This window comes from Thermobia domestica, chromosome 10 (assembly GCF_964235325.1).
Source record: "Thermobia domestica chromosome 10, izTheDome1.hap1.1, whole genome shotgun sequence".
Lineage (NCBI taxonomy): Eukaryota > Metazoa > Arthropoda > Insecta > Zygentoma > Lepismatidae > Thermobia > Thermobia domestica.
This window is the reverse complement of record NC_137463.1, coordinates 103,723,274-103,736,793: the sequence shown is the minus strand read 5'-3', so window position 1 is coordinate 103,736,793 and position 13,520 is coordinate 103,723,274. Positions and strand designations below refer to the sequence as shown.

The window sequence follows — 13,520 nt, the reverse complement described above, 5'->3', positions numbered from 1 at the left end:
AAAATCGCTGGACCTCAACCCAATTGAGAATCTGTGGGACCAGTTGGAACAGCGGGTGAAACGTCGATATCAGCATCCCCGACGTTTGGTGGAATTGCGTGATCTTATCCTCCGTGGGTTCAACTGGATGTGACGGCCTTGCAGACCCTTGTGGACTCCCTTCCCGACCGCATCCAGGCGGTTATCCAGGCCAGGGGCGGCGCTACACGGTATTAACGTAAGTACCAAGGGGGGTGACATATATATAGATATATAGATATATTGTAAGGATCCCCACTTTTCAGTGCGAACACATGTTATTCATGCATCACGTGCTAATGTTTACAAGCACCAGTACAGCAGACGATACACATAAAACCAGGAAGACACGAAGCCAGCTCGACGGGAACCAAAGAGGAATGAGCCACCCAGAAATGGCCTATACAAATGGACCCGAAGAGGACAGAAGTATCAGTTGACCAATGATCACTTAACCTACACCTGCTCCTGAGTCCATCCTGGATGAAGGAGTAGTACCTTGCCTAAAATCCCTGGAGGTTGCCATGAGCTAAGAACGTAACCCGTATCCTGAAGTCGCTACAAGACACCCTGGAAGATGCTAAGAGGTTCCCGTATAAAACATTTCCTTCCTTCACATCACTTAGATTTTAAGATATTCACTTTGTAAATACAAAGACTATTTTGTAATATTTGTATAAAATAAATTAGGTGAAGGGCTAAAATCTCGGACTGTTGTACAATAAACATACACAATTGTACTTTTTTTTTTATTAATAAGCTATATCTACGATATTGAAAGAAATATACAAATATACTCATTTTCAGTACTATCAATAAATATATTCACTTACACATCTAAGAATCCGTTCAAGGAATAAAAGCAGATTCTAATCGACAGTTAGTTGTCACCTTCTAGAATGTTTCTATTTTATAGATTCCTAACTTTTTTAGATGTTTATTTAAGCTATGTGAATACGGAAAACAAATCCATTTTAGTTGGTTATTGTTTTTTGAAGAGAACAATTTTATAAATTTCTCAACCATTTTTCTAGAACTAGAGGGGATACCAATTTTTCTCCCTATTTCCAGTAAAAATTCGATCTCATTTTCTTGTTTTTCTCTTCCAAAGGAAAGGGACACATTCCTGTGAAAGAAACTTTTCTATATATTGATCTTGATTAGAAAGGATGTGATAACTTACAATAATTCTACTTTGTATTTGCTTTGATTCCTCTCTATTTTCGAGCGGAGCTCATTATTTTCTCTGTATTAATAAAGCGAAAAAATAAATTAGTTGTTTTGTTCCTTTTCCATGGATACCTTAATTTTTTGGCGAATATTATTAATGGCATTTTTAAATAAATAAGTGATAAACGCATTTCATTTCTAACTACGAAATGAATGTCATCCATGTGCCTTATTTGCAAGAAACGGGAAAAGTGGATTCTCGTACCCAATACATCAAGTTAAAACTATAACTTACGTTTAAATTGAAAGAAGAAGAAGACGATGATGATTATTATTATTATTAATATTATTATTATTATTATTATTATTATGGTAATTCAATAATTTGATTAATTTCAAATTTGGGGTAATATATCTACGATATGTAATGGTATCACTTTATAAGTATTTACATTAACTGAAGAACAAATCTCCAAATATTTGGAAGTATTTTTGAACGATTTGAAGTATCTAATAAGCCAATGGTCTAAGTGATATACCGGGTAGTGTTGACTATAGATATTATAGTCTAAGTGAGAAGCTTCCATGTATATTTAGTAAATCGTATATAATTAGATGCTGATCCTTTGAGGTGTTTCTTTTCGTCGCCACTCAAAATTTTTCAAATATCGCCTGCACAGAAACCAACTCGACTTTTCTTCTCAAAGACTAATATCTAAAGGTAACGTATTCAAAGGAAGAGCAAGCCAGTCTCGCTTGTGCCTCCAGATGACAAAAAAACTGGCTAATTATTTGTAATGAAAGCTATCACCATCTCACTCTGCGCGAGACCGTAAAAGCTCTTCTGACACTTTTACTGTTTTTTTTTTTTTTTTTTTTTTTTTTTTTTAAGTTTGTAATTTTATTATATCTATCTTCTCATTGACGACTTTATTTTAGTTAGGACTTTTTTTTTATTAATTTTGAAAAATACCTTTAATAATACCTATAACAAATAAGGTAACGGCAGAGAGAAAACAAAACAAGCAATTTATTATTTTTCGATTTATTAGTATATAGAAAGAATAAGTTACACATGGAAGTTTATTGGAAATCAACAGCACGTACAAATGAAATAAAATCTTTGAGTTTTACGTCCCAAGGTTATGCCGGTTAGACTAAAGGAGACAGTGATGATGAGTAATGAATGAAATGGTGGAATGAAAAAAGTGGGAGGAAACGGGAGAACACCGAGAAAACCCACGCACACGGTGTTTGTCCACCACCAAGTTCGCTTGGCGGGGGCTGGGATCGAACCCGGGACCCCTAGCACCAGAGGTGAACGGTCTACCACTGAGCCACCGCGGCCCCCTATCAACAGCACGTACAAAATACATCCATTATGAGTAATCATATTCCTTCCAAATGAAGGTCAATAAACGAAAAAAAAGAATCCATTCATTTATTCATTTACTGTGAGAAAGAAAAGTAAGACAAGAATATTATACTTATAACAGCCGCAGGGAGTATCCTGAGTATCTCTACAAACTTTAGAAAATTAGCTGAGAAACATAAAACGTTCTTCCTCTCGAGTAAAACAATAATCAGTGAAAAATGAATTAAGTTACTGGATTCATATAGCCTAAATAAATATCTGAAAAGAACTTTGAAATAAGTATAGTAATAAAACTAAGTAAAATTACGGAAAAGAACTCAACCTATACAAGAGTTATTTTACAGGCCGATTACAGAGCAGTAAAGTATAGCAAGTTGTTTGATACCATTATAGGATTGCAATTTACACAGCGAACATACGGTCTTACGAAAAGACTGAATATCTAACAATCTATTTCAATTAAGGGTCTTCACTACAGCAAAATTAAACTACCGCTAATTTTAGAGTTTTCCTGTAATATCTTCAAAACAAATAAAGATATTCGGAAAGCAGAAACGTAGTGAACTAGACAATACGATTTTGGATGTGATACTGTTATCACAACTCAACTATCTGCTTTCGATTTGCAACTGTAGACAGATTTAGCATTTTTTGCGGGTTCTGTAAATAGTGCATACCAAAAGCAGACAGATGAATTGTTATAAAGGTTATGTTAATAATGACTTGAAATAATTTACTTTATCAATATGTGTCAATTCAATTTAAAGTAGACATGTCTTTGATATACATAAACTATTTACAAAACCAAGAAGACAAATACGTACAGGGTACGTATTCTCATTTTTCATAGCATTATCCTTCATACTATTCAGGTGAGATACTCCGAGTTGAGCCAACTTCTGGAAGAATGTCAAAAACCACTCCTTTTCCTTCACCGTTAGGTAACCTGTTAACAAACATTAAATTAAATACTAAACACAAATCATGAAGTATCATTAGAATAAATTAAACATTGTACAGTAGACTTTCGACTACCTGGCTTCCGTCTATCAGGCTTAATTAAAAGAGTATCTGTAAGAAAATGAGGAATAATTTTTCTGAAGGATCTATTCGACTTTTAACGTCTTCGTAAAACCATTGCTTTGCCACGATGAAGCAATCATCTATCAACTACTTTTTCAAACACTAAAAACTGTAAATTCTATTTTATTTCTTAAAATTTTTAAGGCCTAACTTTTCAATCATAAAATATGAATAAGAGCGGGTTTTGGTATAAACAGTGTATTTTTAATGGTATGGGTAGGTCAGGAAGTAACAATCATAGATGTTTGACCTATCCAACTTTTTTGTTATCTAGTCTGCCCTACTGCCACATTAGGTCGAATAGTCGAAAGTCTACTGTATTTATTTATTTTTTCTAAAATGGAAACACAATGTCTTTGCAAGTACAGACTAAGGCAGTTAAAAAAAATATACATACATTGGACACCCAATTTTCAATTTAATGCTGAATATTATTATCCCTAGGTAGTTTGTATTGATGTACAGGTTTTTGAAAAGGATGAGGTAAGGATATCCCATGTAGAGATAAGGGAAGTTTTGCAAGAGAGGTAGGCAAGTGTTTTAGAAACATGACTGCGCAAATAATGCTACTTACACTGAAAAAATTAATACTAATAAATAAATACTAATGTGTATGCATGTATATAGGTATAAAGTAACGTCTTCAGAGTGCACATATAATATCATCTTCACTCATGGAAATATACGTAATAATTTATATATAATTAATTAATTAATTATTTGTACTAATCCTCTGATTGAGATTTCATTAATTTTCCCTTATTCAAACACGTCAAATGTCTGAAATACAATCATTTATAAAAATGTAAGCAGCAGATGACAAATTTTGTTCTGTAAACTTATGAGATCTTTTATAAAGCTTAGTTTCGACCAACAAACTTTTTTTTTCTTAATAAGAAAACTGATTTTTTAAATTTATTTATTTATTTATGAAGATTTCAAAAGTTTAATGCAATATCCTAAATTATTTAACTTACAATGCCAAACTTTATATATATTGAGTTTAGTGAAAAATATAGTCAATTATTTTCAAAGAATGGACAACCGAGCACAAATTACTGTAATGTATGGAATACGTACGTAATGTCTATATGTAAATGTATTAACTAGATGGGTACATACATCCCGTATATCTGCGCAATTTTCTTTCCTTCACAAGTTCTATTAATACGAGAAATAAGTACGATTTTAAAGGCAAAAAACGTAATAAACAAGTATGACATGGATTTTCTTCAGACGAAAAAAGATAAAACAAAAAATATACTCTGATAAATGATGATCTGAAAGATATTTACAAGACAATGTGAATTAAGAGGTAGACTTTTTGAGTCTACTGCATTAAAATAATAACAATAATCCTTCTCTTCATATTGTTGTATAAAATAATAGTTCCAACTGTGCAGTTTTTCACACTTGACTAAAAATGAAAGTTTACATATTTGGACTACACAGACAACTTACAATAATCACCCGAAAATATGACGACAGGTTGTAAGAAATGAGTCCGAGAAATGGCACTGCTTTTTAAAATTTTATTTTATTTTATTTTTCTTAAGTGAGGAAATTATTTCTACAGTAACTACGTAGGAGGGAAACAATAAAGTCTCACAAAGGTGATTCAAGAAATAATGAACACATGAATATAAACTTTCACCTAAAAACTCTTGTTTCAAAATCGTACCTAACGGTATTTGTACAATGACTTTTTTACGGAAAATCTGAATGTTGGAAGATGTTTTCAAACAAAAATACAACAAATTAAGTTTCTATCTTATAGATAAAGTTGTTTATAAAGATCTTTACAATGTATTCGATAATATCGATAGTAATGTAGACTTTAGTAACATTTTTCACTTACAGTAATGCTTTTAACATTATTCGATTATTCGTTATCGAATGCTTGTTCGACTATTGAAAAATATATTTAAACAATTATTTTATTTTATATTTTCTTAATATGTATTCCAACAATTATATCTTATCTGAAAAGTTGTCCCAACGATTATTCAGTATCCTAATAAGTATTTGATTATTCGTTATTTGGATAATTATTGTTTTTTTTTTTTTTTTAAATATTTATTTATTTTGGAATGTGCGAAAAAAAAAAAAACACTGTTTGAAGATAGGATTAAACAAGTTTACAGCACTAGTTTTCGCTTTAGGAAAATATTCTTTTTTGGATATTATGTAACCAACATCACATTGTTTAACAAAATTCCTTTTCTAAAATTTGTTGTCACAGAAATCGCATAACTCTTATTTAATGTCGAAAAATTAAAAATACCTTTAAATTTTAGAAAACACCATTCAGGATTCTCCTACAAAAATCGTTGTGCAGACAGCAAGAAATTCAGACATAGATTATCAGTTTTCATGTAATTTGATTACACGTTTTTGCTAGGTACTTTGGATTTAGAAATCGTTTGGGAATATCCTCGTAAGCGTGCATATTTGACTTCTATTTACTGAAAGTTTTTAAAATTGCTTTGTGTGTTCTATCTATCAAGAAGGTTTACAAGTTCATATACTGTGTTGAAATGCGTCAGAGAAGAATATGCTGTCTAACCGTTAACAATTATTACTTACTTTTTTAAAGTTTATAGTTAAGTATTTAAATGAAAAGCCACTTACCTTGCAAATCCAAGCAAAGTTTTCCTAATTGTTTTGCTATCACAGGTAAAACGCAATCCTCCGCTTTGAAGGAATTTTCACATAACTTCTTCACTAAGGGTATAATCGTCTGTTTGCACGTCTCTGCAAAACACAACAGAACATGCCAGATTAAGCATCAAGGTTGGAATAATCTTTCAAGATTCACAACGTAAAATACTGTTCTTTGGTAACTGCCAATAGTTATGGGATAGAAATCATATGTAAAGTACACTGTACACGGCAGTGGAGTGATACAGTTTTAAACTTTAAAACAACATATTAATATCTTATCAAGTTATATTCTGTAAGTTTCTACACAACTTCGATTGTTCTTGGAGTATGCTGTCGTAACCACTGGTCAAATGTTCATTGTACATATAATTATTTTGCAAGTAATATTAAAAAAAAAAAAAAAAAAAAAAAAAAAAATGGTAAATCGGTTCACCCACCAAAAGAGATGGAGTGATACATCATTTATTTATACGGTATATCACATCAATGCACGAAAAGGAGTGTTGTAAGACAAGCTAAAAGGTTAAAAATGCATAAATGTTACAAACTGTTACTAATAAGTAATAGATCATTAATCCACTTTGTGGCGAACAGACGACAAACGAAAAAATGTGCAGTGCTGCCACCATATATTACGTACGCAATGAAGGGTATATATAAGCTACTGCTTTTTTATCACTTCAACCCAGCGTATCAGATTATCCCTATTTACGGTACATTGTTATGAAGGTATCACCATTACGTAAGGGTTTGGACTAATGCCATGTTCTTATATCGATTGTAGGTATTACCTCGTAAGCCAGTCAGAACATTAGCCACTTAGTTCAGAGCAAACAGAGGAATTGTCAGCAACGCAAGGAGATAGAATGTCAAACTGTACACAAGGCATGAATGTGGGTATTAAACATAGTCTGTTTCCGACGTAGTGCAAATACAACACCTCTCACTCAATAGTATCCCGTCTCCATATGACGGAAGATGCTACCCTGCAAAGTAAAATAATTCAGCATAGATGATCACTTACAACCTAGAAAATACTTTCCAATGTGTTTTCTCATAAATGGTGCAAGAATAAATTTATTATCTTAAAATGACCTACAGTTATAACAGTTTGAAATTTAAGAGACAAGTTCGGCTGGCAATCATGTTGATGACGTCATATCCCCGTTTCCTCACATGAGATTCCTTGGGACTTTCAGTATGTTCATATATAGATATGGTAGAATTGATGCTGAAAATTTCAGCTTGTTATTCCAAATTTTTACCTTCAGGTCTATTTTTACTACTATCCATTTCATAAAGATAGGCCCCTGACTTGGCGGTGCTGCCGTGACGTCCAGTCCTAACTTATATTACATTGTCGTACCTCGTTGGAATTGTTGGAATGTTGTCTTTTCAATACTTAAGACATACAAATTTTCTTTGTACTGTGTAGTGAGAAAAAAATAGAAATTAATGAAAAAGTGCGTATTTTTTCGTACTTTTTTGGTAAATCAATGTTTATAGGACTATATCTCGGAAAGGAGATAACATAAAATAATTTCCTGTGCACCATATGTAGATGCATATGTTACCTGTAAGTTCTGAAAATTTCATTACTGAACACGTAGTAGTTTTCTTGTTATTCAGTAAAAAGTGAGACATCATTATCTCTGAATTGCTGCGGTGTATTAACAATCTTAAAAAACTTTTAGAAAGGTCTTAAAGTAGCTTTTTCAACCAAACTGTTTTGACTTGTTTTAAAAGATAAACAATCACAAATATGACATTATGATTTTCTCAGCTTTGCGCCCTTCGCTATCGCAGTTTATACGGAGTGCTACGTTGCCACATTTTCCTGGCGCGTATACACTCTCAGACGGACGGGTATTTAAACTTGTCACTCACACTGTCCGGCACTTTTTAGAGATATTTTTAAAATTTTGTCTCCACAGATTTTCAACCAATTTCTTAGAAATTAACAGGATATACAGAATATGTGCCAAATGTTCAAAATTAGAAAAGCGAACTCTTATTTTGTTTGGATTTGCATGTGATGGTCTTCGAAAATTTGTTGCTTTTTGTCAGTTTTTCACTTACTGCACGCAGTACAAAATACACTTGCACAGAAACAAATACAAGCATAAACTTTATTATATGATACAACCTTAGTTGATATGTAATATTGCGTTTACACTTCACAGAAGATCTGTTCCACCACTTGACAGACATACTAATAGCTCTTGCGTAGTTGATTTGTAAAAATCCCGTAAAGCTGGCTTCCGTGCAAGGCTTATGTGAATAATTAGTGTAAAAAGTTCTGGTTTTTAATTAAAGTAACACGCTTTCATTTAGAAAACAAAGATTTTTGTTTTAGTATTTTTTCTTTTTCTCAATCTGCTGTTTTGCGTATTGATTCATAACTTTTACTACTATTCCTGGGAGAGCTCATGTAGTTTGGATTTCACGTTAATCAGTAGGTCGACGTCTCATATAGCCTCACTGCTGAACAGGACGTTCAACTCAAAATCAATTCAACTCTTTTTTTACTATAAAACTTCATCGGTAAAAACAGCTGAAACACTTTATATGCGGAATACTCTGTAGATAACCCAGCATTTTGATCAATTCCCGGGATACCACTAAACAGGGGTTTTGCATTTACTTGAATTTTATCGCTCCAAGCTACATCAGAATCTGTCTTTGAATAGGAACGACACGTTTTTTTCTCTCTTTCCCGGCGCAGCCGCAGGTTCACTTGAAACAGAGTTACTATCTTATTCACTCCCGAATACGCCACTGAGCACAGAATAATCAATGTCATTACTATTCATTACTAACTCATAACCGTCTGAGTCGGAGTCATTCATCAGTTCTGCAATTTCATTATCGCTAAAAATTTTGCCTCTTCTTTTTGTAATACCGCCGCTCGTAAAGGAATATCCATATATATATATATATATATATATATATATATATATATATATATATATATATATATATATATATATATTTTAATCAAAAACCACGACATATACTAAGGAAAATATAAATGCCCATTCGTCCGTCTCATTGCAATGAACCCATATGGTGTGAGTGCATGTCTAAGTTTTTGACGCCTACGAACCGAAGGGAAGTGTTGAAGGCGTAATCAGTGCAACGTGATTAGACGCAAATACAGCCCTCGTCACCTACACATTGCATAGTTTTCTTTCGTTGAAAGAAAACAAAGGACCCATTCTGTGTTATTGTATACATTCGGCAGGGGAATTGATCGCAGAACTTGGGTGAACACGTGATTGCCAAGGATACATTTCTTTTTAACCTTTAACATGTTCGTAAGCTGGAAAGTGTGTATACGGATAGATCTTGAGGGAAAAATGGAGCCATTGTTAATAAGTGTACAGGAAGATAACAGGAGCAGCGATGAGTCAACAAACCCATTACGAAAGTGAATGAAGTAAATAGATTAAGAGATGAGTTTTTGGATGTTTTACTTCAACGTTTTATTTCGATTAAATTGAGATGTGTAATGCATTATTATTAGATGTTGTGAAAGGTTTTAATAAATACTTTTTCCTATTACATTCTTATGAAGTAAGCTTCGCGCTACAAGCTTCCTGAACGCGACAACACTGCACGACAGCGTTGCCGCACTTCCACTTACTGTATGCTGTTTCTTCATATAAGCGCGGGGAATTTAAAGATTGGGCTGCAACATGGCTCACCGCTTAACGCAGAGAACATGTTGAGGTAAAAGAATTTTTTAAAAAAATAAATACTCTACAACTAAACCCTTTTTTGTTAATAGTTCCAAATATTTGGAACACTAGACTTCCAAATTTTCGAGCAGTGTTTTGTACGTTTCTCTAACTACCATGGTAAAGGAGATCAGAGCGTCGTACATTTGTTTTAATTACACAAAAAGTATCAAGTGATGAAAATTGAAATTCTCACAACTTACAGTTAATGGATGCATCTACATATTGTACACAGGAAATTATTTCACGTGATCTCTTTTCTGAGATATAGTACTATAAACATTGATCTACCAAAAAAGTACGAAAAAATACGCACTTTTTCATTAATTTTTATTTTTTTCTCACTACATAGTACAAAGAAAATTTTTATGTCTTAAGTATTGAAAAGACAACATTTCAGGAATTCCAACGAGGTACGACAATGCAATATAAGTTTGGACTGAACGTCACGGCAGCACCACGAAGTCAGGGGCCTATCTTTATGAAATGGATAGTAGGTTATAAACCCTTTATCACCTTCGCGTACTTCATTTTCTACTTCAACATCTAAGCCACATGTTCTATTCCTACTCTCATAGAAGTCCTCAAAATATTCTTTCCACCTTCCCACTTTCCTAAGACTTCACTTCTCTCAGTGAATATCTGCAGACCATATGAAGCCTTAGATGCCAGTTCTAAACAAAACACAACCCAGCTTACTGGAGGCTCCATACTGTATTGAGTGTGTTACGAGACATCAGTTGAATTCTAAGGTCCTCTTAAACACGTCATTGACTGGAAACCTAGATTGCACTGAAAAACAGTCATTTTCAACCCTTTATCAATTCCATGTACCACCGCCGCACCACCAACAATAGAATATTGAAGCAGAGTAATATGATAGGCCATAAAACTTGTTCGTAGATAACAATACTATATTTTTAGTTGCCAAACTCTCTGATAAAATAATCAATATAAAGGGGGGGGGGGATCAATGATTCAATTTATAGATATTCTAAACTTATATGATTTTACCTGCACTGTTTATTTCAGTCATTTTCGACTGGATACTCTCTGACGTCACAGTTTGATGTTTGTATTTTCAGTAAACCACATAGAGAAAGCACGGAGATAGCAAATCTATCACGGTGACAGGCAAACAAGACGTAGTCGATGGTTTTGCAGATACATTATTGGCAGATTCATGACTTACCGTGTTCCGATTCCCGACGGAAGCTCATATGATTCGCATCCCACGATAAGCTGTAGGTTCACGTCTCATAATAGTCCCGCTGCTGAAAGGGACGCTAAATTAGAAATCAAATAAAAATCACATGACTAACCGTATACTGCAACACCTGTTTTTATTCCAGTTCACCTACCCCATTTCCTCTTCTTCTTTGCTTAACTTACTCTCTGTGTTCTGGTTCTCATCATAAAAGCCCGCTTCTACGTTATATATCGGCCAGTTGGAAACTTATGGTCTATTTGATAGAATTCTGAAACGAGCACTCATTTTGGCAAAGAAATAGACCAAAGCCTATCGAAAATAAACCTAGCATTAACGTCATCTGACTAATAGAAGAATAAACCTTTAGTAAAGAGGAAAAATTTGAGCAAGAAATATGTAACTCTGAAATATACAGTTCCTAGTGTTCAGAATAACGCGTACTGCGGTGTGTTTTACGCTTATACGTGTAAAATCGTGAAATACTGTAAAGAGATCAGTGTTTATTGATAATTGATTCGTATCGATTTCCTACTCATCACTCTATTGACTGACTGAGAAACATTATTTACCATTAGGAACTATCATCAATGTTGTGAATCTGTTGTTTCTTTTTTCTCTAATTACTTAAAACTCTTTTGTCCGCATCAAAAACAATAAACACACGGAAGAACAGTCCTAACTAACGGGAATTCAGGCTATGTATTCTTTCGTAGTTTTGTGACTTTGTTGCTGTACATAAGAAGTGTTTGTTTACTTGTATGTAATGAATTGTGTCAATGTGTATTTTATGTAATAAAGCTGAGAGAGTTCCTTTTCCAATTATCCAACCATCTCTGACGTCAAAGTGCCTGTTGAAACTAACCCATCTCACCAACATGTGGCTCGAGTCAGCAACATCACCAGGAGATTTCGATCTTTAAATACTCAGGTTAATCTGGAAACGGAGCTAGTCGGAGTCAATGGAATGAGACGGATAGCTGTTGTCGGAGTAAATTGGTTGAGGAGATTAGACGCGGATAGTCAAATCTCCTTTAGTTTAACGAACTTCAACTCAGTCCTCGGCAGGTTCTAGCCCGGTGGCTAAAGAGAAAGATTTCGTTTGTGATCAGGACGACAGAACTGATCTTACAACCGGTCTGTCACTGTAGCTCCCGTTCTACGAGCTGCACCGCGAGTCTGAAGTAGCAACTTTAGGCTAGAATATAACAGACCCATCAGAACCATCACACCTTCGCAGAAAGAGACCAGAGAGGACAACGAGAAGCCCTGCAGAGACAATGGATCGACAGGTATTGTGACTTCAGAAATGCTTCCTTCCTACTCCCTTTCTCGGCAAACTCTCCTCAATTTTCTAAAAATTCTCATTCTTATTTCTTTTGTTTTAAAACAGGTGTGTCGTCCAATTCCGGTACCTGAACTATCAATGAGACAAATCTCAAGTAAATCTAGTAGACGACACAGCTTTCTTTGAATATTCATTTCAATTTAAGCAACCGTAAAAATATAGTGAAATAATATATAGCAGCACGCGTTATTCCGAACACGGGGAATCATGGGGCTGGCAGTTCCTGACACTTCTGACTTCCCGCCAATGCATTCCCTATTCATTGTAAGGCAGTAATGTTAGAAAATCTTTACTTGGTTTTATAGAAATAGAGCAGAAGGATGCGGAAAGGTTGGTTGATGAAGTTCTGACATGAATACGACAAATTTGACATAAGAGATTGTCGGTCTCAATAATATAACAATGTTGCTGTGATGCCAGGCAACAGAATGCCGTACAAACAAACACAAAAAATCCATTGATGGTTAACGTTTTCTGGAACCACAAGCTCTCTGCGCCTTGTTCGCTTATTCAACACAGCACTGACAAATACTGAAAACAACTATTCCTATGACTTTAAAATCAGAAAAAATGTAAGTGGAGTGGAAGAGTAGAAACTGTGAAGTACATCATTAAATGCATTACAGGAGTACTTTCACTTCTTCAGGTCATTATAGATGATGAGAGCAAGAGAAAAGAAACAAGAAGAAATTCAGTTCGGATGAATTTAAAAGAAGCTCGTATGAACTTCCACAATATTCCTGGGTTTAAAAGGCCTCAAAGATAATTTTTACGCAGAGAAAAATATCAAGTCTCTGGGTAGATAGCAAAGAAAATTATGCCCGGTGAGCGAGAGAAAAGAAACCAACCACTAAAAGAGAAGATGTTATATGTATCGATGGAATTATCGACGACCATTTTCTGATGGAAATGGAT

At 34.1% G+C, this 13,520-nt stretch overlaps 1 protein-coding gene across 5 annotated transcripts in view; it reads right to left on the bottom strand.

Moving 5' to 3' along the window:
- The window catches only part of LOC145662613 (uncharacterized), a 450,934-nt gene that overhangs the window by 58,508 nt on the left and 378,906 nt on the right, over window positions 1-13,520 (bottom strand). For all 5 annotated transcript variants that reach the window (XM_081728341.1, XM_081728342.1, XM_081728343.1 and 2 more), the window contains 2 exons: window positions 6,278-6,400; window positions 3,388-3,509 (listed from right to left, as the gene is read on the bottom strand). In XM_081728341.1, coding sequence (XP_081584467.1) covers window positions 3,388-3,509; window positions 6,278-6,400 — 245 coding nt within the window. The remainder of the gene's footprint in view (window positions 1-3,387; window positions 3,510-6,277; window positions 6,401-13,520) is intronic.